Below are 25,789 nucleotides of genomic sequence, written 5' to 3'. Positions count from 1 at the left end.
TAGAGATAATTTTTTTTGTGATTTTTCATAATTTTTATTATATTTTACAAGAATTATATATATATATATATATATATATATATATATATATATATATATATATATATTATTTACAATATTATAAAAATACAGATAAAAATAAAAATATTTAAAAAAGTTAAAAGAATAAGAAAAAAAAACAAATTAAATAGAAGTCATTTTCTAAAAGAATTATACTTTGACATAATAAATAATATAAATATATTTTAAAACAGAAAATTATTAATATAAGATACAAATATTATATGACTTTTTAGTGAACACATCAAATTAAAAAAAAAAATTTTTTTTGGAGATAATTTTTTTCTCTTTTGATCTTTCATAATTTCTTAATATATCTTAAACTAAATAGAATTTTATCAATATACATGAAAACATAATAATATAAAATTAATATATTAAAAATATATATAATTATAAAAATTTAAATGAATGACTTCGATGCATTTTTTTTTGTCACTTTTAAATTATAAAAATAAGTTAATAAAATGTTCATATTTCAATTTTTTAATTTATATTGTATTTAGGCAATTTCGATAAAAGGTAGTAAAATTGTATTTGGATTTTCAATTTGCTATATTTTGATGGCATATAATGATAAATTTAATTAATTAATTGGTTTAACATATAGAAGATAGTATATCTTAAAGTTTTGATCAAATATAATTAATATGAAGGTGGACTAAAATAAATATATTGCATAAACTAATTGGAAATAACTTTTTTTTAGATGAAAAAGAGATTATATTATTTTACTTTCACAATTTTATCATAATTTTAAAAATTTATATTAAACATGTTCAATTTCATTCATTTAAACCTAATTTAATAAAACAAAAGTTAAAAATATTTTTTATTTACACTTTTATTATTTTTTAATAAAATAATATTTAAAAGTTAAAAAAATAATTTTAAAATGGAGCTGAAGAGATATGAGAGAGAAAATAATTCATGAAAGGGAAAATAAAAAAAAATTTATAAGAGTAAAAAAAGCACTTTTTTATTGTTTAAATTAATAAAATATTAAAAAAATAATAAGACATTATTATAACTTGATCATTTTGTTAAATGAGTAAAATTGATATAAATTTTAAAAATTACATTAAAAATATTGAAATTAAAAGAATAAAAAATAATTATATGAAATAAATAAATTTTAATGTTATTTAAATTACGAGCATATATAACAAACATTATAACGTGTGAAAGAACTAGTTTAATAAAACATTCTCTCATAAAATTTTATGAAGTTGAGTTAAATTAAATATAACTTTTTGCTCTTGGATGGAGAAATTTGATTCTATGAATTTAGATTTGGATTATATAACATTTTTTTGTGAATATTCTAAATTACAATGTATTTAAACTTAGTTGAAATCCTTTGCTTTTATCATAGGTTAAAAATTAAAGATTTAAAATAACTCTTATTATTTTAAATCTATTTTACTATTTTTATGATGCCTTTTAAATTAAATGTTTAAAATTTAAATTTTAAATCTAAATTTTAGAATCCAAACGCAGCAAAACATAGCTTGTAGAATTTTCAATTCAGACGCGTAGGGATACGAAGGATGAAAATGTGGTGCGCTGGTAGGTGCGATTTAGGTAACGCTGGCCTAAACGAAACCCAACCGCAAACAGGCTGTAACACCAGTTCTTTTTGCCTAGCAGCCGCCCCATCCTCTTTCTGACTGCGTACACATCTCCTTCCTCATCCACCGTCGACGGCTTTGAGCTGCCGGACGATCAGTGCCAATTTCCTAACAAACCTTAGGCACATTGATTTCAGGTCTGCAGATTTTTCCCTCAATTTTTTTGTTACTTACTCTCACTTGTTTCTCGGTCTGACTCGGCTGCTTATAGTTCCCCCACCCTCTCGAACGGACTCTCATTAAAGATCAAGAAGGCGACCGCCGATCTAACTGCACTGGCGCTGTTTTCAAGTTTGTCTTCTCTCAACTCACGACGATCTTTCAACTCGCTCTTTTGTTCTTTGTTCCCATCGATACCCTTCATCTCCCTCGGAGAATCAGCCACTTCCAGGTTCGTCATCGTTCTTCTTTTTTGCTTTTAATTATATATTCGTTTTTCAGTTACAGATTTCAGGTTTTTCAATTTTTTTTGAATTCTTAACTTGACATGTTCAAGAAGAAGGGACTGAAAAATTTTAAATCATTGAAGTTTTCAAGCTGGTTCTGTTATGTGGGAATTGTGATTATTGTCCAAAATTTTGGGTTGCATGTAATTGGTATTCGGCTATCACTTAATATTTCTGTTACGATGTGCTTCATGAACTAATAGCAATAGGATTGAGGATGCGATGGAGAGTTTGGTAGAAATTATTGCTGCAAATAAAGTTTTAATGTGTGGAGATCTCTCTGTTAGGATGTGCTTCATGAACTAAGATTTCTGTTAGGCTTGCTAGAAAATGATATCCATGACAATAATTTGTGGAAATCTTTTTTGGAAATGGAATTTCACTTTTGGAGCTTTAGTGGTATCATTATTTGTGCGTGTGTATATATATAACGTAAGAAGAAAAAATCCCTCTTTTTTCATCTGTTTTAGCATTTTTTTTTTAATGATCAAACATCTCTGTTTAACTCTTTTTTGAAATAATTTTGTTATTGGTTTCAGTGTAATGATGCCTTTTTTTTTTTTTCTGTTCTTTTAGTTTTCTGTTTTATCTCTCATTATTTTGCTATTCAATGTTCTCTTTTCCTGTTTGGTTTTGAGAAAATTAAAAAGTCAGGTTGTGAATTTGAGTTCATTATGTTTGCTTCCTTTTGCATATCAACAAGCTTCACACCTTCAATTAGTGTTCTTGATTCACTATTGTTGCTTGCAGCAATTTTGGAACATTCCTCTTCATGAGAATTGCCAGTACCCATTCTTGGATCCGAGCTCCAAATAATTTCGCTAACCTATGCTTGATTTCATCAAATAACTTTCTTTGATCTTCCTTCATCTTTTGTTGAATTTTTCTTTGATTTTCTAGAATTTGTTGAAATTTCATTTCTTTTTCTTCAAACCCGTGATAGATTGTTTTCTACTAAAGTTTGAATTTCTGCTCCAAACCTTGGAATCAATCCTCAAGAGCCTTGATTCTTGCTTCACCTTCCATTGTTGATAGAATAGAAAGTAAGAGAAGAAAGAACAAAATTGAGAAGAGAAAGAATGAGAAATGGAGAGAGAGGCAGAGAAAGAAGAAGAAAGGAAATGTAAAGAAGAGAGATACAAATGAGGAAGAAAGGGAGAACAAGAAACAGAATTCCTATTGATCCATCCTGCTATGATGCCAACTATTGCCCCAAGATTTTGGTGGCTTAATTATAAAGAAAGGAGTTAAAGAGAAGAAACAGCGGAGAAGGAGAAGGGGAAATAGAGATAAAGAGAGGGGAGAGAAGAGGGTGAAATTCTTTTTTAGTTGATTCCATGATGGCAGTGCAATTCATGTGCTTCATACAATCACCTGTAACTTCTAAATGGATTCAACTAAGGGCAGGTTCATTATCATTGGCATTTTCAGATTTCTATTTTATTTTATTTTATTTTTTAAGGAAAATCAACGTGCAATGTGTTCGGCAAGATGTGCTGTGTTTATTCTTTAACGCATATCTTGCAATGTTTCACAAAACGCAAATTGATAAAGAGGAAACCATGAATTGTGGTTTTCATATTATTGACGCTACTGTCAAAATACAAGCGTCATTCTACTTAATACTCTCTTCTCTCTCAACAATCTCCACCCTCCCTTTTGATTGTTTCTCGTTAATCTCCTCCTTGCTCCTTTCACTTTAGTGTCATCCACATCAATAATCTCTTATCCACTAGATTTAGAACTTGATCCTTTAATTATTCTTTGTTTGCTTAAAACTTGGCTCTGTTGTCATGGCTTTGGGTGATATAAAAATCATGAATTTAGGGCTAGATGATCATGAGAAACATGAAATTGTTGGGTTTCTCTTTAATCTCATAAAACTTGATGGTTATGATGCAAAAATAAGATATTGGTGGTAGAATAGTTTGGGCAATACAACAATAACTAAGCTTTAATCCCAAACTAGTAGAGATCGGCTGTTTTTGCCATTCAACTCTGTTTGAGATCAATTTCGCATCAATATTTAAAAGATGTAATTCCTTTGATACTATTTCCTTAAATGTCATTTTTGGTCTCATCCTTTCTCGTCTCTTTCCTTCCAACACTAATTTATCTCATTCCATACTGGAGCATTTGATTCATGACGTCTGAACATTTTGGGAAATAGTTGGATTAATTTTTATTTTTTAGTTTTGAGTGGCTTTAATTTGTTGTGAAAAGATGAAGTGAAAGAGGTTAAAAAATGAATAAAAAATGATAAGGTGTTGATTTAATGTCAGTAGATAGAAGGCAAGCAGAATAAACAAGAATGGAGGAAAGAGAAGATTTGCAGTGGTTTTCTTAAAAAAAAAAAAAGTAGGAAACAGTTTGTTGTTTTTGTTAAACCAAAAACAAGAAAGCTACAATGTAACCAAATACACCCTAAGCAATTGACAAGCAACTAAATTCTAGCTGAGCAATTGATTCTCCTTTCTTGATGAGTATCTCCTTCTGGGTAGGCTATCCTTAGTCATGACATTTTTCAATATGTTTTTTCTTTTGAATGATAATTTTCAAATTATTTAGAGCTGCTTGAAATTGAGGTTCAAACTTTTTGGAAAAACACCCTCGTAGATGCTGTTTGAAAAAGTTGATTAGCTATTTTGGAGTCTTTGTGCTTAAAATTTGCCAAATTTAACTTAAAAACAAATTTTAATGGCCTCTAAACTAGTGCTTCTCACAGTAGTAGGTAGCACAAATAATAATTGCCGAACAGACACTTTGTTTACTGTTAGTTTTTTGAACCCAACAACATTTATTTTCCACAGAATTGAAAAGATTGTGTTAATTATAATATTTTTTCCTTTTAATCTTAGGAACTTGTGATAGTCCATGTGTACTTGTTATGTGATTAAGTTCACATGCTATAGTCCACTTATTTAATGAGCAAAAGTGTGCTAAAATGGTGAATTTTAGTTGTTAACAAGGTATAAAATAGCTGTGTGATGCTGCCGTAAGAATGAAAATTTATATGTTCATATATATTAAATAAAATTATTATTTATAATTTATTTTAAAAAATTATTTAACTATTTCCATTTTTCACATGAGTAAAATATATCCATAAATATTTTAGCCTAAAAAATTATAATATGATTTTATGAATTAATAAGTTAAAGTATTGTCTTAATTCATATATTCATTATAATTATAGTATGATTGTTATTTAGTATATTTTTTCTTTAGAAATAATCTATAATGATTAGGATAAATATAATTATTTAAAATTTAAAAATAATTAAAATAAAATAAAATAAAATTTTAAAATTAAATATTGAAAAAATATAAAGGTAGAAATTGGTAGGATTTAACCAATTAAAGTAAGAAGAAAAAACACTTAATGAAAATTTTACTATACTGTTGTTTCTTCAAATAATAACATAAAATTGTGTTTTGATATATATAAATAGCTAGGATTGATTGCCTAATACTTTTATATATATATAATTTGCAGTATTTTTTAAATGACATTAGTCTAAATTATTTTTAATTTATTATCATTGTTGTATTTTTATAATTTCATTTTTTAAATTATTTATTTATGAAAAAATAAAAATATCTTTTACATGTAATTATATTTTTTGAATTATTTGAAAAAATTTAAATAATATTTTTTATGTGAATGTTGAATAAATTTAATTATATAAAAAAAGCAAAAGGGAAAAAATTTAAAATTAAAACAAAAAGGCTAAAGACTAAAATAGTACTTTCACTATTCAATTTATAATTTAATTAAATTTTATTTAAATTATATTTTTTATAAATATTAAATAAATTTAAAAAGTGAAAAAAAAAAAAACTGTAAAAGTGCCTTTGATAACAAAACCTAGCTAGCTGCACCAAATTCTTCCTCAAGATTTTTTCATGTAGCAACCAGCAGGTAAAATAAAAGATGAGGGATAAAGATGTCTTTTCTACTGTTCCTTAGGAACAGTGAAAGTGTCATGGATTTTAGTATAACGTAATAATGGTTACCTCAAACTTATAAAATTACATTATTATTAGGGGAAGTGGACCAGGTAATCATCTTTGTTTGTTGTTAATTTGGTGAAAAAGAATATTCATTCAAAGGTTTTGAACTTTTATATGTTTTTTTCGTTAAGTGTCTGCAGTATTATCTTTGTTGATTTTGCTGAGCTTTTGCTAGGCTGTAACGGTTTATGATAGGCAACTATAGGTCATTCAACTTCATATTTAAATTCGATTTGCCTTTCAATATTTCGTGCATCCCATAACTGTTCAGCCACATGACAAAAGGAACCAACAACCTAATTCAACTTTTTTGATAAACATATATAAAAAAGAGAATGCAAATTAAAGAATTTTGAGTATTACCTCTTGTAGCAATTTCACTTTTTTTTTTCTTTAGATAAAATTGTTAGAAATAAAGATTGTCTAGATAGAAACTAATTGGAACCATGTTGACAATTACCTCCTGCAGTTGCATTTCTTCCTTGCCTTTTTTTTTTGTTTGTTGCAAATACAAAGATGAAATTCTGTAGGCAAAAATGCAAAGATAAGAGATTGACATTTTTTTTTTGTAATGTCATTTTACTTCTATAAATCACACAGATTTTAAGAGATCTTACTAAATCTCTTAAAGATCTTTCTTAGATCTCCTGCAGATACAAATCATTGATCAAAATCCTAAATATTTAGATCTTTTTATTTTTGTCTATCAAGCCATTTGTTGAAACAATGTTCTTTCCTGCTTTGATTGTTATATATTGTAATAGATTTTATTCTTAACTTTTTTACCACAGTGAAGTTCATTTGCAAGACTTGAGTTGCTGTCCCACGAGTGACGAGTGATACTGCTCAAATTTTTGACAAAGAAAAAAAAATATTAGGTTGATAGAGAAGAGAAAGGGACAAAGAAACCCTCTATCGTCTTTCCGAAAGAAATCATTGTTCTGTTCGCCAACTCTCCTTGACCTGCTTGAGATTAGATCTCTGTTAAAGTTGAAATCACTAATTCAAAGGAGTTTATCTGATTTTGTTGTTAGAAGAAAAATTCTATGGCTACAGTGAAACCTGGTCGCTCCAGAGGAACGCCGGTGAAGGAGAATGGGACGAAGCTTGAAGAAGGTCTGAATGTATTCAAGTCCGATAAGTTTGATGCCAATGCTTATGTTCAGTCTAAATGCTCTCTCAATGACAAGGTCAATATATTCTGTTTTGTATTTGATTGAATTCTTCATATCAGTTTGCTGAAATTTTGTTGTTGGGGATGAGGAACCTTTAATTTTTATTTTGAACTTTGTATTTGAGTCACTGCAAATTATGATAAACTTTTACTTCTGGTTACAGGAAATAAGACAATTATGCTCATATCTTTTGGATTTGAAGAAAGCTTCAGCTGAAGAAATGCGTAAGAGTGTCTATGCAAATTATGCAGCTTTCATTCGGTAAGTTCTTATTGAATTATTTTGGTGATGGCAGTCATCACTACATCTCATTTTTATTGCAAATGTGCAACATTTGTTTGAAATTAATCTCAAATTTATAAATGAACTTTTGGCTTTGTAGTTTGTATATCTATTAAATACATTTGCTAACTATATTTTTGTTTGTTGCATTTTGTTGTATCTTTGATTTCTAGGATATGGAGCCATATTTTAATGCAATAACACGAAATCCACTGTGCTCATATATTTTTGACTAATCTTTATGAGCAAATAATGTTAAGAAAAGAAATATTTTGAAACATGAATATTGTCATTGCTTAGTAAAATTTGATTCCCAAACTAAAGGAGGGGAACCTCGCATTCCCAAGAATATGAGAAAAACTATATTGACAATCATGCCTCAATTATTATGATGATTAAAATAAAAAAAAATTCTCTTATTATCATTAATAATTAAGACATTTTTTCCTTTACCAATTAAAAATTATTTTCTGGACAAGTGACTGAAAAATCCAAAAATTACATGCTTTTTCAATCTTAGACATCATCTCACTCTACATGGTACTTTCCTTCATGTCAACGTTCCATGTTTCATGCTTGAAGAGCTCACTTTATGAGTGTTGCTTTTTCCCTTTTAAATTCCATACCTTGTCCTTAGTGTAAAGTACTTCGATGATGACTTCTTCATCTTTCAATATTCATATTTCGAGACTACCAGCTTGTGTTGAGTGGCAAGTGCCTCTCTTTTATGACTTTTAGTTCTTATATAAAGCTTGATTAGTTGTTCTTGTGACTTGTGAGCAATGTATTTGACTACTGTTTAGCCACTTTAAAAGGAAATTAGGTTGTACCTTTTTTACGCAACAGTTGTTTCCTAGGACTTGATCATAAGCCAAAGCAACTCTAAAATGTTTTTCTTTGGTCTTTCTGCTCCTAGAACCATAAACTTCATGTGCTCTCTCATATTCTTTCTTATTGCTTCTCACATGCTCATTTAGATCACCTAGAATAAAAGTAATTTTGTAATTACATATCCTCTTTACGAGTTCATCGATATCTTTCTAGAATATTTGCTTACTGCCCTAGTCCAAGCTTCCAAACCAACTTGTGGGTTTAAGTGCTAATAACATTTATCGTCTCTCATCCAAGAAGTAATTTAACCAGGATAATAATTCTCCTATTCTCTCATGCTTGATTCTTCAAGCTCTTATCAGCTATAATGCTTTCTTCTTCCCCATCTATCATTGTTTGTAGCTTGTATTCCTTATCTCCTTATTTTTTTTCTGCTTTGCACTCTCTTGTACGCAGGTAAAGTTTCCTAACCATTCTTCCTATGTCAATGTTTCAAATTATTGAGAAAATTATATGTTTTTTCATTCCCAATCAGCCAGATGTTGTCCCAGTTGGCATTAAAAAATTATTCAATTAAGCTACATTTCAATGCCATATCAATAGGACACACTGTAGTTAGAGAAGTGGGCAAGTTTCCTAACCATTCTTTCTATGTCAATGTTTCAAAATATTGAGAAAATTATATATTTTTTCATTCCCAATCAGCCAGATCTTGTCCCAATTAGCATTAAAAGATTATTAAATTAAGCTACATCGCAATGCCATATCAATAGGACACACTGTAGTTAGAGAAATTGGGAATTGCCTACATCATAAAATCATTACAAACTCTGAAGTTCATAAATCCTGTTGACGATTTTAAAAAAAGGTGGCTATAATTGAAAAAAAATGTAAAATTTTGGATTTGTTTTACTTTGCCCTTAATATTTAAGGATATAAATATAGGCCTTCATTTTATTGTAAAGAATATATTTTTGGTAAAGTAGTCCAGAGTGACATGATAATATTAAATAATAACTGTTAAATATAAGGGTATAATTGTAATATTGTCAAAATATTTTCATGATTACAAAACCAGAAAACACATGAATGTTATAAACCAAACACAATAGCAATGCACTTTTGGTAGTTTGAGATCACTTTATTGGGAATGTTATTTTGACAGGCAAGCAATATTTTGTGAACCAAATAAATTTAGTAATTATATTCCCTTTTAAAATATGGGATTATTTGAAGTGTGATTCCTGTGTAAAACAAATACTGGTATCTGAAACTGCTCCTGCTTGCCCCACTTCACTTGAACCAAATGGTACCTTGATGCCACTGTGAATCAGTCTAGATGTTCAGGCTATAGAACACTTTTTTTCTTTCTTTAAAATACCTTGTTTATTGATTATTTTGGAATTTGAATGATCTTTATTTCTTGCTTAAAGCACTTCAAAAGAGATATCAGATTTAGAGGGGGAGCTTTCATCCATCAGAAATCTGCTATCTACTCAGGCTACTTTAATTCACAGTTTAGCGGAGGGTGTTCATATTGATTCAATATCTACCAAAGCTTCGGAAGCCTCTGCAATAAATGGCTTGTTAAATACTGAACATCGAGAACCTTCTGACTTGGAGAAGTGGTCAGTTGAATTCCCTGATCTCCTTGATGTTTTGTTAGCCGAAAGGAGAGTGGATGAAGCCATAGCAGCCCTTGATGAAGGAGAACATGTAGCATCTGAAGCAAAAGAAACAAAATCATTGAGTCCTGATATACTTGGGTCATTGCAGACGGCTCTTATGGAGCGCCGGCAAAAGTTAGCTGATCAGCTTGCTGAAGCTGCTTGTCAACCTTCTACCCGTGGAAGCGAACTTCGTGCAGCTATATCAGCTCTTAAAAAGCTGGGGGATGGTCCTCGTGCTCATAATTTACTACTCAATGCTCATTTCCAGAGATATCAGTGCAACATGCAAAGCCTTCGCCCATCGAGCACCTCGTATGGAGGGGCATATACTGCTGCACTTTCACAGTTAGTGTTCTCTGCTATAGCTCAAGCTGCTAGTGATTCTTTGTCTATTTTTGGCAAGGAACCAGCTTATACTTCTGAGCTTGTAATGTGGGCTACAAAGCAAATAGAGGCCTTTGCTGTTCTAGTTAAAAGACATGCATTAACATCCTCAGCCGCTGCTGGAGGTTTAAGAGCTGCTGCAGAGTGTGTTCAAATAGCCTTAGGTCATTGTTCTTTGTTGGAAGCTCGTGGCTTGGCACTTTGTCCTGTGCTCTTAAAACTATTTAGACCTAGTGTTGAGCAAGCATTAGATGCAAATCTTAAACGAATTGAAGAGAGCACTGCTGCTTTGGCTGCTGCTGATGATTGGATACTTACTTACCCTCCAAAACAGTCTGGTAGGTCTTCTGTTGCATCTCTTGGTAACACGGCTGCATTTCAGCATAAACTTACAAGCAGTGCCCATCGGTTCAATTTGATGGTCCAGGTGAACAATCTTTCCCACATTATTTCTAATGAATTGAACTTTGTTTCTCTCCCTTCTTTTCCCCCTTATTGTCATTTTTGCTTTAATTGCTTGGTATATCATTCTTGCTTGAAGACATACTGAATGTGTTTCAATTTGTGGAAAATATCACCGCAAGATTGTTTTATCCCTTACTTTCTGATCACTGATACTTCTGCAATTTATTAAGTCATATTTTGAAACTTTAAACCTGACTTTTTTTTCCCTCTCATGGGTTGAAAATTGGTTCGGATGATATTTATTTTGCATATTGCTTTTTTAAATGGACAACAAAAAGTGAGATATTTACTGTAAACTAATGGCTATAACTTTAGTTTTTGACTGGCAATTTAGTCTTTTAATTGTTTGGTTGCTGCTTGATGGTTCAATGGTCTTTTGACCTTGAAAATTTTGTTCCTTTTACAGCATATTTGTTGACTTGGATTTTATCTGTGGGTCTAACTCTAAGTGAAAATATCATTTGAAATTATGTGAAATTTATCATGGGATAACCATCATGAAAATAATACTTGAGCATAAATAATAGTATAGTGTTTATAGTTTGGGAATGAATATGGCGTAGTCAAACATATGGTTAGAACACTATAAAATTATGAATGGATGGCATACTTTTGTATTTGTTGAAAACATAATGGATGTTATAAATATTCATAGTGAGATATATTTAACTAAAATAAATGTAGAATAATAGAGAACCCATGGAACAGATTTAAAATAGGTATCTAATTAACCTTTTATTGAGTAACTTAGTAATGGACACTTGTGCATTCACTACAATCAACAATGTTCCCGCTTCAGCAATTTTATGGTAATACAATATCTAATTGCAATTGAATGCTCTTGCTTTATTATATAATAATAGATTATGTATTATTATTATTATTATTATTATTATTATTATTATTATTATTATTATTATTATTATTTTCCCCCTATATGCTTACTGCTGGATTATTCACTTTAATTTGATCTTTCAATTGAGTGGAGCTGCTTCATCAACTTGTTGCATCTCTAAAGTGCTTTTGAATTATTAATGCTTTCCTTAACCATTGGTGCATATGTTCCTTGTGTTAGCTGTGATTACTGATTATTTTTTATATTTCTTCTTTGATTGTTCCTTCATTTGTGACATTGTTTCACTTGCTCTTTAGGACTTCTTTGAGGATGTTGGACCACTTTTAAGCATGCAGCTGGGAAGTCAATCACTGGAAGGCTTGTTTCAAGTATTTAATTCATATGTGAACATGCTGATAAAAGCATTACCAGGTTCAATAGAAGAAGAAGCAAACTTTGAGGGTTCAGGTAATAAAATTGTACGGATGGCTGAAACTGAAGCCCAGCAGATTGCATTGCTAGCCAATGCATCATTATTGGCTGATGAACTGCTCCCACGGGCTGCCATGAAGCTCTCTCCTCTGCACCAAGCGAATTACAAGGATGATCCCCGTAGGAGGACTTCGGATAGGCAAAATCGCCATCCTGAGCAGCGAGAATGGAGGAAACGGCTTGTGAGTTCAGTTGATAGATTAAAAGATACTTTTTGTCGCCAACATGCACTTGATCTCATTTTTTCAGAAGATGGTGATAGTCACCTTAGTGCAGAAATGTACATAAACATGGATGGAAGTGCAGATGAGGTGGAATGGTTTCCATCTCCAATATTCCAGGTACTTATTATTTTTTTGGGAGTGTGAGAGGGGTGTTAAAGAAGGGTTTGCATGTTGCATTTATTGCTATGCTAGTCAGGATGATTTTTGTATTTTTTTTTGGTTGCAGTTTGATTGATATATGCCAATTTAAAATATACTATGCTCAAGTTTCATATGATGTTATCAATACAAAGATAACTAAAAATTTATTGGAGCAAGAGAAACTAGAACAATTTTCTGTTGCTTTTTCATGTTGGTTACCTTGACTTCAATTGTGAGCTTATCATATTGGCACTTGGTTTACTACATTTTATGTGTGCGTCTCACATGTCTCTCACACGTCTGGGCATGTGACACTGTCATTTATACTTTTCATTAAAAGTTTGAGGACTCTTTGGGACCTGCAATTTGGTGGAAGAATTGAATTTAACAGTTATGGCATAACTATTTTTGGTAGATTAGTTTAGGTGACTTTATAGTTAGAGATGATAACTTGACTCCTCCACAATGGGAAAACAGTATCCCACTTCAAACACAATGGGGAATGCCTACCCTGCCCCAATTTTTCCCTAATTTCAAAAATAAAAAAAGTATCTTAATAATTTTTAACTTATATAAATATGTAAAAATTATTTTCTGAAAGTAAATTTATTTCTTATATTTTCCTGAAAATGTATAATTTATTACTTGATATTATTCTTCTTTACTCTATTAATTAATAGTATGCAAAAGTTAACGTATATGCTACAGTATTTGATTTAATATATTAAAAAATAAGTTCTTTAGTCATTTATAAATTATAAAAACGAATACAAGGATAACTGCCCCTGTTCTGATGCTTAATTGGAAGGAAATGGGAATGCCAAAACCTCCTCTGCCACATTGCCATTCCTACATCATATCATTGACCAGTTAAAATGTTTGGTTGAGAAAATTTTATGTGATTCATATTAATTGGAGGCTGTTTTGGGGACTTATCTGGATTGAAAGAAATTGTAAATTGGTTAAATTCTCTATCGACTTGCATTTGGCGTGTGGAAATATGAGACTGAAACTTGTGCTGCCGAGGAAAAGCTCTGTGATTTGTGAGTGCTTTTGAATGGTTAATTATTTCTGAATATAAGGACAATGAACTATTTTTAATATCTAGTCTCACTGTATTGCATCATATATATTATCTAATCTATTGATATGAGTTCTTATGGGTTCCTGTTATCATGATACAATGTAGGAACTTTTTCTAAAACTGAACCGAATGGCTAGCATAGCAGCAGATATGTTTGTAGGAAGGGAAAGATTTGCTACATTGCTATTGATGAGGCTTACAGAAACAGTTATATTATGGCTTTCAGAAGATCAAAGCTTTTGGGATGATATTGAAGAAGGCCCAAGGCCTTTGGGTCCTCTTGGTCTTCAACAGGTATGTAAAGCTGGCTTCTTTTCGCCTGTTTTATATTGTTGTAATGGGTTGTTAACATGCAGCGTTGCTTGTTGATGTGCAGTTTTATTTGGATATGAAGTTTGTGATGTGCTTTGCTTCCCAAGGACGATACTTGTCAAGGAATTTGCATCGAGTTGTCAATGAGATCATTTCTAAGGCTGTGGCAGCATTTTCTGCTACAGGAATGGATCCAGACAGGTAAACAAGTAGTTTCTTTTTTGGGTTTCAATTTTGATGAACTTTATCTAATGTCACCGATGTCATTATAAAAGGATGAAGATATGCTACTGAAAATTCAGTAAAAATCCTGAAATATTCTATTTTCTAAAAAGGCTGCCAAAAAAGAGCATCACAGCCATTATCGTATTGGTAATGGCATGATAATGGCCGTTACCAATGCAACTTTTTTATAAGACAAAATGCTGTTTAAGGTAAAAGTATGAATGCAAAATACACTACAATGCTGTATTATACAAAATACCACACAACCGTATTGGTAATGGCATGATAATGGCCGTTACCAATGCAACTTTTTTATAAGACAAAATGCTGTTTAAGGTAAAAGTATGAATGCAAAATACACTACAATGCTGTATTATACAAAATACCACACAACAAATTATATGGATATTTTTAGCTTACTCATCATAATACAAAATATTATTTAATAAAGTTCACAAAATTAATAATTAAAATTAATACTGGCAAAATTTTAATTAATTTCCTACTGTTTAATTAAGTTTCCTATACTTTTAGCTTACATATCATGGTTTTAAAGCACGTAAGGGAAATAGGCTGTAATGGTACGCAAATTTTTTTGAAAAATTTGCAAAGTTTATGAAATGAGTAGATATTGATAGATACAAGTAAAATTAAGATACACAACTATATAATAAGCATAAATATATCAAACTAGATGTTATTTTGTAATTAATAATGTATTTTGGTAAAATTAATTCTAAAAAATAGTTCAAATTAGAAAGTATTATTGGGGTAACAGCCATTACTGTTGCTTAACGGTAAATAACTGCTGTTGCCATTACGTAACAGTGGTAACGGCTGTTACCCTTGCAAATCAAGATATGCCTTTAAATAACAGCCTAACGGGTAATGGTCCTCTAAAACTTGTAAATAACGGCTATTACGTTATGTAATGGCTGTTATTTAAAATCATGTTACATATATGGATTCTTTAACTTAAATTTTAATTAATAGTTCATTGAAGTTTGAATTGACTTCATGATTGAAAGATATGAAAAAGTAGCAGCATCCTCCAAATATCTATATGAGAGGTAGAAATCGACTAACACTTTTAAGTGTAAATCTACAAGTTCATGTTGAAGAATTTTCCTCTCTCACTACAAAGCTGCATAATTAGCCATTATACATGACAAAGATCTTCATAATCTTTCTCATATTATACTTGCAGCTCCTTTATGGGATCATATTTGCAATTAATAATATGATAGTTTCTTCTATTTTCTTCATGGAAAGAAAACAGAGTTGAAAATAAATAGATGATAATCACAAATTGTGCAAAGTAAATAACCAAAAAAAGAGGTTCCTACTAGAAATACTTTAATTCACATAAGATAGGCCTTCCATGATCCAAGCATTCATCTGAATATGTTTCAACTTTCAAGTTAAGACATCAACATGTGATTAAAATTAATTAATGATTTCAAGAAAATTATTTTCAGATGTTTCATGATATAAAATCAAGCATATATGAAGCATATACGTAGATTAAACTATGGTCCTAGAAAATTCTCCACATTTATAACTACCATTGTTTAACCTGTTTATAGGGGAATTATTATTTTTTTTTTTTTAACCTGTAAATAAAAAATCAACCTATGCTTTTTTCCTTGAACTCAAAAGAATAATCATCATTGATCACAAACCAATGATTGGTGACTGGGTGCCTGTGATGGGATTAGCATGGAAATGGTTAATGATTTTTAAATAACATGACTGCAAATATTGAGGGATGCAATTATGGTCATGAAAGGGATATACCTGTTAACTGATAAGGGATGTTAAAATAAATAGGTTTAAAAGAAAAATGGGTTAAGTCAGGATTCAAAACCCCTGCTCTTGACATCCTTATTATTAAAATAAATAGAGCTCCATGCTTTCCACTTAGAAAAACACTCTAATTCTTATTGAAAAAAATGATAGAAAACATTCGCGGCTTGATTTCCAGACGTCCTCTAAATTTAGAATTATAGGGAAAATTGGTTTCTAATTTCCATTGAAAAAACTTTCTAATTTGAATGTGAAATTCTATTTCTGTACTCCATAAAACTTGTCTGGAAAACATCTCTAATTCTCTACAAATGAACATTATTTTCAGTTCCATGGTATGCAATATGTGAATAGACTTTTTCTTTGTGTTGGTAATCAGTGGGTTTTTCTAGTCATTTAGGAGAATCTTTGTTGATTCACTTTAGGATTGTGATAGGGAGAAAGTGAAATTTCTTTGATGTGGTGCAGTTTTTTTTATTTTGTGTGCTGTTAGCGTGTGTGTGTGTGTGTGTGTGTGTGCACAGATACCAGTCAATACAGTCCACCCAACTGTGGTTGATGTATGTTGCTCTCTTTACAAACAACAAATGCTGTTAGTTTCCTGTCTTCTATCTATTCTCTCCCCTCCCCCCTTTCTCTTTGTTTCCTCTCTCCGTCCTGCCACTCTCAATGCATTACACCCAATCCACCCAACTTTGGTCCTTGTATCTCTCTCTTCTCAACACAACAAATGAGTTTGGTTCATACAGTTTTGAAAAAGAGTTTAATGTTAGATTATGTCAAGACATTGGTCTACTTTTTTTTTTTTTTTTTAAGTCTTAAGAAATTGATGCAAAAATCTTAATTCTTATGTCTGGAGATGAAAAAAAAAATTGAATAGCTACATTTTATGTGTAGACCAATAAAAGAAGATGAAAATAAATGAAATGCAGGTTCTAGGGTAAATTTCAGCAATTGCCCCAAAACTACGAATGTTGTAACAATAGTATTCCTAAAAATCAATTTGCATGACAGCTCCTTAGATTTTGATTATCACTAAAGCCCTTGTTAAAATCTGATTGATTTTCTGGTGAGATGCTGATATGGAACATCATATTTTACACACACACACACACACACACACACACACACACACACACACACGCACTCATGCACATATATATATATATATATATATATATATATATATATATATATTTTTTTTTTTTTTTAATTTTCTTGAATTTATTTTGTCTCTCTTCCTTTTCCTTCTTTTCTCTCTTTCCTCTCTCCTCCCACCTTCGTATCTTTATCTTCCTCCATTAATTATTTCTAGAAAAAAGCACACAGATTCATGCTTTGCTTTTCTCCGAAGGATCACTCACTCTAGCCAACTAGTCCACGCTCCTCTTCTTCTTCGCTCGTGATCTTGTGTTACAGATAAATCAAGTAAACCCTTGTTTTTTTCATTGTCAGTTCTATGCATAATTGCTTCATTCAACATACAAAAATTTTATGTCTTGCAAATATTAAATGATAACCCATTAGGTTAAACAAGTAAATAACTTAGAAATGTTCCAACGTCAAAATTTATGAAAAAAAATGATAGAAAAAAAAAATTAACAATTCTATAATAGATTAATGATTAAAAAAAAGCCAAAATTTTCAAAACCTTTAATTTTGACAATTTTATCCAAATTGCCTAAGGTTGGAAATTTGATTCAATTTTTGCTCTTCAACTACATTTTCGATTTGTCTATGACTACCCACCTTATCACTATTATCGCCACCTTCAAAGTTATGTTCTGATATCTGCGGGGCATTTAATTTAGACAATATTTGGTGGCAGTGAAGAGAGTGGACGAACAAAACCACCTGATTTTGCTAAATGGCCAAGAGTTTTGATGCATGATGTATGTCAAAATGAAGTTTAGAAGGTATTGGTATATGGTAGTTGTGATGGGGTTGGATCATTGTGAGTGGCTGTAACTCGGTTGGAAAATGGAGTTGAAAAATTAGAAAAAGATTAGTTAGAATTGTAATAACCTTTGACAGTGGATGCTACATGTATAAAGAGAAACAACAAAATCTAAAAAGCAAGAACTGAAATTTGAGTATCATTTACGCACGAAATCTCTACTTCCCTAATCACTGAAAAGAAAGTGAAACAAAACTTTTAGGAAAACAATGAAAACTGAGGGGGCAGCATATGATTTTTTAAAATCTCTGTACAGATGATTGTATCACCATGTCTTATTTCATCTAACAAATTGCATATCACAATAGCCATATAACTGAAACAACAAATTAACAAAAAACTTATCTAACAAAACAATTAAAATAAAAATTAAACAACAACCATATAACGGAAAAACAACAATACCCATGTAACAATAATAAAATTAAAAATACCCATATAACAACAAATTAACAAGAAATATATCATATCTAAACGAAACAGTTAAAATAAAAATAAAAATAAATAAAACAATGCAGAATAAAAAGACGAGAGCAGAGTAGAGGTTCAGTTTTGAAGAAAAAGACGAGAAAAGAAAAAAAGAAGGGGGGAAAACAGAGGTTCTGTTTTGAACTACAGCAGAGTATAAGAAGAGAAAAGAGGATGAGACTTGGCTGTGTTGAAACTTGAAAGAAGAAAAACATGAAAGACGAGGAGAAGAAGATGAGAGACATACCTGTTGTGATTTGAGAGAGCCGGCTGCTGTGAGTGAGAGAGCTTTTGTTTTTGGTAGCCTGACAAAATGGGTCTGTCCTCTTAGGTTGTTTTATTTTTTATTTTTTATTTTTTTATTTTTATTTACTTGTGTGTAAAAGCAATTAAAAAAGAAAGAAAAAAAAAAGGTTACTGCTATCTTCTATAAGGTGTCGCCTCATCGCCTCAATGCCCAGTGCCTCGTCTGCTGGGCAGTCGCCTCATTGAAGCAAGACCAGGTGGAGCCAAGTGAGGCGCTAGAGGGTTGCCTTGCCTTGGTGCCTCACTTGCCTTTAACAATGCTGGGGGTGTGGTTGTGAGGGGATGGTTTTTAGAACAAACATGAGGAAAGTATTTTGGGCAAGCTAGGAGGAAAAAGATGTTGGATACCTTGGGGAGATTTGTGAGAGGGAGAAGCAATCATGCAAATGATGAAAGGAGATGGTGAAAAAGAAGATATATTGGTCCAATCAGATGCGAGAGGTGGATTTGTCTGTGGGAATATAACATGTCCAATTAGATGAGATAATGAGAGCGGCTGGTTCCTTCCCCTCCCGTACCTTTGTTCCTTCTCATTTATCCTTTTCATTCAGTGGTGGTGGGTATTTGAATAGCTAGCGTGTGTTCTCCCTTCCATTTGCATAGCCAAGTGATTTTAAAATAGCTTGCATTTCTGGGACTAATTTTATTATATTATTATTTTTATTTCTTTGTTTTGCTTTCGATGCCAGTTTGCTGCCAGAAGATGACTGGTTTAATGACATTTGTCAAGAAGCAGTGGAAAGATTAAGTGGAAAACCAAAAGCTATTGACGGAGATCGGGAACTTAACAGCCCAACTGCCTCTGTCTCTGCTCAATCCATTTCATCTGTCAGATCTCATGGAAGTTCCTAAGGCAGGTCCATTCCCCTTTGTAAATTAGGATGTGAATATGCTCATATGATTTGGTTTATTGATCCCTTGTTCCTTTAATATTCTTTTGTAATTTTAGTGTGTGATCCATCTTTTCTGAGGCTTTAGGACCGTATGAAATCTTTCTTTGAAGCATCTTTTGTTGTTGAGTTTCTGTTCGAGTCTGTAAATGCTGATTATTTTTATTTGATCCTGAACTCGGTTCTGTACTTACTCCTTGATATTGGTTGCTCTTCTTTATCTTCTTTATTTCATCCAAGTGTGAATGCAGGTGTGATATGTTAATCCGTTGATTTTCTGCCTCCTTCCTCTCTCTCTCTCTCTCTCTCTCTCTCTCTCTCTCTCTACACTTTATTCAGTAGTTTTTTTTTTCTTATTTTTACAAAGAATGGGCGGAGAACTTTTTTAAGTGGGTTTCTGCCTCGGTTGAAATATGTACCTACCACTAGATTTAGTTTGTGGACACTAAACTTGGCCGTGGTTTGGTCTGGACTGATTTTGATTCAGTGATTCAAGGGGATCCTATTTAGAGGTGAGTACTATTCGATTTGAACCGAATAATCGAGTTGAACCATCTTAATTTAGTAATTCAGTTTGATTTTTATGATAATTTGATTCAGTTTGATTTTGCATTTTAAGAATTTTGGTTAACTTGGTTTGATTTGATTCTAAAGAAAAAAAATCAGTTAAATCGAATTAATTTATTTTTATAGGAAATATATGAATTATATGTAATTATATATATATAAATTATTTAATTTTATTGATTAATGGTTATTAGGTTTAAATCAAGATAAAAAATAGATCAAATAGTTTGAAAATCAATTCTAAATTAAAAAAAAAATTATCAAAACTCAAAAATCGAACTAAATCAAAATAGTGCGGTTTGGTTTGGTTTTTCATTTATTTTAGTTTGATTCGGTTTCTAACATATGATAATTCGATTTTGATTATTCGGTTTAGTTTGATTTGAGTTAAATGGTCAGTCGTAATCCTATTCTTGTCTTGGTTCAGTCTTGTTTTGATCAAATTTATTGGTTGAAAATCATCTAAAAATCTAGACAATGTCTCCGCAATCCGTGTATTTTCCATGACTTTTAAGGAGGTGTTTGGTTTAACTGTTGAATACAGCTAATAGCTGATAAATAGCTAAATCAAGATATTTGGTAAAATTAAAAAAATGTGGTTGAATATGTATCTTATTAACTGCAGGGCCTATTTGGTTTAACTGTTGAATATAGTTGATAATTAATGGCTGTTATTTATAGCTGGTAACTGAGAACTGATTGTAGTTAATAATTCCAAATGTTTGGTAAAAATGTCTAATGGTTGCTATTGATATGGAAAATAATTAATAAAGGTATTTATTATATAATTTATTTTATTATTAAAATAGATATATAATTATCAATTTATTATGTTATATCATTTATATATTATTGAAAATAATAAATAGAAATTAAAAAATATAAAAACATAATTATAAAATAATAGTGTCTAAATGTATTATTTTTAAATTATAAATAAAATTAATAAATAAAATGAATTTATATAGTATGATAATTTTAAAAAAAAAATTAATGCTATCAACCAACTAAATACAAAACTAATACATTTTAAATAAAATTTTAACTTTAGTAAAATAATTTTATTATATTTTTTAAAGTTAGTTGCTTGAAAATGTATTATCTAAAATAATTTTCAATAAATGTGTAATTCTACTTCAAACAGAAATTATTATTATTATTATTATTTAATTTCTTCTCTATTCCATTTTGTTGGGTAGTAGCAGAAACATGGTTGAATAAACACCGATTTTAGCCAAAATGGTCCACTTGCATGTGTTGAAATGCACTGTTAATGCTTTGGTAGCAGAACACAATAGAGTTGTTTTTGTAAAAAATAAAAAAATAAAACAAATATACACTTGATTTGAAATAACTATTTATTTAGAGTTTATCTAAACAACAGTTAATAGATAGTTTATCAGTTATCCACTGAAATTTATAGTGATTTATTATATATATTAATTCAATTATTAAAATATTTATTAGCTATCAGTTATATCTAACAATTGAATTAAATAATAAGACAGTTTGTATCAGCTCTAATTATCCAGCTGTTCATGGACAACGGCCTAACTTTTTATTTTTTGTAACTTTTACCCATATATTGAATAAACTCACAATTCTCTTTTTATTATTTATTCGTGGACACTTGATTAACATTGCAACACTGCATACACCCCCATAATTTCGCAACATAAATTTAAGAGTTGCAGTGTTGGAAAAATGTTAAAGAGTGCACGCGGAATTTAAAAAAAAAAAATCATGATTATTTTTTAGTAGTTATTTAAGTTAATTTTATTTTTTTAATAGTTATTTAAGTTAATTTTTCATATGCTTTAATTTATTATTTTTTGGAATGAGTTTAATAATACACCCTCCAAACATAATTTATCTATTTTAAAAATAAAATAAATAATATAATATAATAAATCAATAATTATATATTTATATTATGTTAATAATAAAATATATAATATGATACAGTAAATTATTAATTATATATTTATTTTAATAATTAAATAAATTATATGATTATAATAAATTAATAATCATATGTTGATTTCAATAGTAAAATAAATATATTATATATACCCTTATTAATCATTTTACATATTAATAATAACAGTTAAAGATAATTCTGTCAAATACTTAATATAAATTAATTATTATAAACTATTCGCTATCAATAATAATGATCAACTATCAATCATTAGTTACATCTACAGCTAAATCAAATAAACCCTAAATACCCATACCTTTCCCTTTTTTGAGCATGCCTTGGGCATTTAGATACCCATGCCTTTCTCTTTTCCACTTTCCCTCTTCCTCCCCTCGACTATTCACTTCGGCCCTGTTTAGCGGTTTTGGATTAGAAAAATATTTTTAGAAAAAAAAAACTATTTTAAATTTAGTTAAATTTAATTTAAATACTTTTTGAATTAATTAATTCAAATAGTGTTTTTCTTAATAACAAAACCGAGCTTTTATTCCCCGGATGTCACGGGTGGCTGTTAAGTCATTCACACCACTCCACTCTACAGTCTTCATCCATCCCCCTTTCTGCCGCTATGAGCCCGTTGGCTGCTAATGCATGCGCGTGATGTGCCGCCAATTGCTCCCATTGCTACTGTTTTGCGCCTCGCCCTCTTGTGGATACTCCCTTTTGGTACTTTTTTTTATTTTTTTCAATTACGGATTTGTTGGTTCTTTTCTAATTTTTTTTATAAATTATAATTATGTTCATGAAATTTAGCAAAACTCACATGTTAATTCCCAGTAAGTTTAGGTAACGATTTAGTTTTCAAATTTTATTTTTGTTAACAAGATAAAATGACATTATTGCCCTATTTGATGAAAAATTAATTAAAAAAGGGAAATAAAAATTATCCTATAATTTTTGCATTTTTCAAGTAGGGTCGTGAAATTAATTTTTTGATAAAAAGGTACCTTGAGGTTATGTGCCGTTTACAGAAAGGTATAATTGCCTAAACGCCATTAGGGTAATTACAACTTTGTTCTTGCTTGGATATTTAGGGACAAGAAAATATCTAGATTTTTTTTATTAATTATAAAACAATATAATATAATAATAAATTTTCTAATTAAATTCTTTTATTGCCAAATTAATAAAAAAATATCTTTACCCTAATATTAATTGTCATCAATTATTGTAATTATATAGAAGACTAATAACAGTTTTGAAGTAATTGTATCATTACACTGAGAAATTCCTTTTTTTTTTTTTATCAATTTTAATTGCTATAAATCTTTATTATGAGGCTGCATTGAGTGATTATGTGAATGTTACATGAATATCACTGAATATGATAATACTCGTATTTGATACTCATATTGTGTTTGTAATTTATATATTGAGATCTCTGCTTATTTTTGTTCAGTATTTACAAAGTGTTGGCAAAGGAAAGCATGTAAAATAAATAATATGAATTATAAATATAAGATTCAACTATCACCCTAATAATGGATCTTGAACAAATAAATTCTCATTGATCTAGAAAGCGTACCTGATATAGAGTTTAATTGAGCCATGGTAATAATTGAGAGAGACCCTTTAATTTAATAAATTGATTTTTCCCTTTTGATCCTTCTTGATTCATACACAAAATTTTAGTGATTGAAGATTTTTTTGAGATGATCATAACAACTCTGACTTTGTGAAAGAAAATGTGTGACCTTATATGATGCAAGCTCACATCTAGGCTGAAAGCAAGCTGGCATTCTGTTGAAATGATTTTCCCATGGAACGTCCAAAACCAAGCAACAATCACAACTTAAACAACTCTTTTACTAACAAGATGACATAAACACCAACATGTGATTAATAACTACTTTGATTAGTAGAAGAAAGTCAAGGATCTGATATAAATAGGACAACTTGAGCCTGATTATTCCATATATCAAAATGAGCCAATATAAGTGACTAACTTGTATTGAATCTAAGTTCTTAGTGGAACTTAGGAAGAACATGCATAAAACTCTCTCAAAGGAGTTCTTAAGTTTACAAGCTCAACAATGGTATATTCTCAAATTGAACTAACAAAATGAAGAAGAAAGCCTTATAAGGCTACCTGTTGTTCTGCCAACACTTGGAGTCTTTATCCAAGAGTTTCTCCAGTGTTGGATAAAATACATTCGCCCCCATTTTAGGTAAAAATCATATTTACAAGTCTGAACCAAATCTGAATTTTAAAATCTGATCACAAAAGTCTCTTTTGTTTGGCAGCTGAAAATGGCAATGTTGCTTTTTCCTTTATATCTTGGACAAGAGAGTCTCCTACTTTCCATTGCAACTTGGATAAAGCTCACAAGGTGCAAGGCTACTGAATGGACAGAATTGGAATCTCTTTAGGATGGAAGATGTTTGGTTTGGTGCACTTGGTTGGGCCTTGGTTCGGTTCACTTTGAATATCGAATTACATTAACACACCACACTTGTGCTCCTCTTGAATTCCTTGCATGTTGGGCTGCCATACTTGATCAATATGTACTTGAATTAGTCCTTACAATGCCCTGGCCTTAGCACTAGTGATTGCTCCTTTGAACATGGAAAGTGGTTCGGCCATGTTGCCCTCATGATGCTCATCATTATGAATAGATAGAGAACTAACTTTTATATATATATATATATATATATATATATATATATATATATATATATATATATATATATCTCTCTTCAAGACTTAACTGATATGTGCATCAAGTAATTATTTTATAATTAAGATTTATTTTTATTAAAATAAATATCAATTAATATCGGGTTACATTAAAGAAATTGATTTTTGCCCATGTGATAATATTAATTACCAGGCAAAATCTTTCAAAACACACAATTGTATCATGCATAAAATTAAAACGTAATTGATCAATTATTTATTTTATTTAATAAAATAAATAATTCTTAATGATCTCTATCGTAAAATTAACTAAATATTAATTATATTAAATTATAACTTACATAAAAGTTAGCATTTAAACGTTATATTTATTAGTAAATTAAGTTATACTATGGCATTTTTTCCCACAAAATAATTTCAATAGTTAACAAAAGATAATTTAAAAAAAAATTATTTGTTGAAAGAAAAATTGTTTAAATTTTTTCTTTTTCCAAAAAAAATTGAAGAAAAGCTTTTTTGAAAAATATTTTAAAGAAACAATATTTCTAAACAGACATTAAAAAATTATTTTAAAAAATTCTCCTAAAAATCACTTTTTTTTCAATAATTTAAAAAAAATAAGAGGAAATTTTTTGAAGAAAAAGTATTTAAAAAATAATTCTAAAATATCATATTAAGATCAGTTGGTGTGACTCAAATGATATGATCAGTTGGAACAATGTTAAGTTTAAATTATTTTTGTGAATAAAGTAATTTTATTATATTGTAAAGAAAGTAACAATACAAAATATCATTAATTTATATATAAAAAATAATCAAATAAACTATTTTTAATTAATTACACCAAAAATTAATTAAAAAAATATACTACTAAAACAAGTGAAAAATTATTTAAATTAAATTAA

General features: G+C 29.9%; 1 protein-coding gene across 1 annotated transcript; it reads left to right on the top strand.

Moving 5' to 3' along the window:
* Positions 1–1,561: 1,561 nt before the first annotated feature.
* LOC110657048 (exocyst complex component EXO84B) lies at positions 1,562–19,891 on the top strand. Its single transcript, XM_021814106.2, has 9 exons — positions 1,562–1,828; positions 1,903–2,082; positions 6,943–7,341; positions 7,490–7,587; positions 9,873–10,920; positions 12,111–12,626; positions 13,840–14,028; positions 14,111–14,247; positions 19,498–19,891. Exons 3-9 carry the CDS (start codon positions 7,198–7,200, stop codon positions 19,658–19,660), a joined length of 2,295 nt encoding a protein of 764 aa, XP_021669798.2. The 5' UTR covers positions 1,562–1,828; positions 1,903–2,082; positions 6,943–7,197; the 3' UTR covers positions 19,661–19,891.
* Positions 19,892–25,789: the final 5,898 nt, after the last annotated feature.

Source organism: Hevea brasiliensis, chromosome 1 (assembly GCF_030052815.1).
Source record: "Hevea brasiliensis isolate MT/VB/25A 57/8 chromosome 1, ASM3005281v1, whole genome shotgun sequence".
Lineage (NCBI taxonomy): Eukaryota > Viridiplantae > Streptophyta > Magnoliopsida > Malpighiales > Euphorbiaceae > Hevea > Hevea brasiliensis.
This window is presented reverse-complemented; position numbering and strand designations above follow the sequence as displayed.

What these genes read in the sequence shown, in the direction of transcription:
- LOC110657048 (XM_021814106.2), top strand. Translation starts at nt 7,198, where the DNA reads ATGGCTACAGTGAAACCTGGTCGCTCCAGAGGAACGCCGGTGAAGGAG. An exon ending in AATTATGCAGCTTTCATTCG is followed by an intron (nt 7,588 to 9,872) that starts GTAAGTTCTTAT and finishes TCTTGCTTAAAG; the next exon opens with CACTTCAAAAGAGATATCAG. An exon ending in GGTTCAATTTGATGGTCCAG is followed by an intron (nt 10,921 to 12,110) that starts GTGAACAATCTT and finishes CTTGCTCTTTAG; the next exon opens with GACTTCTTTGAGGATGTTGG.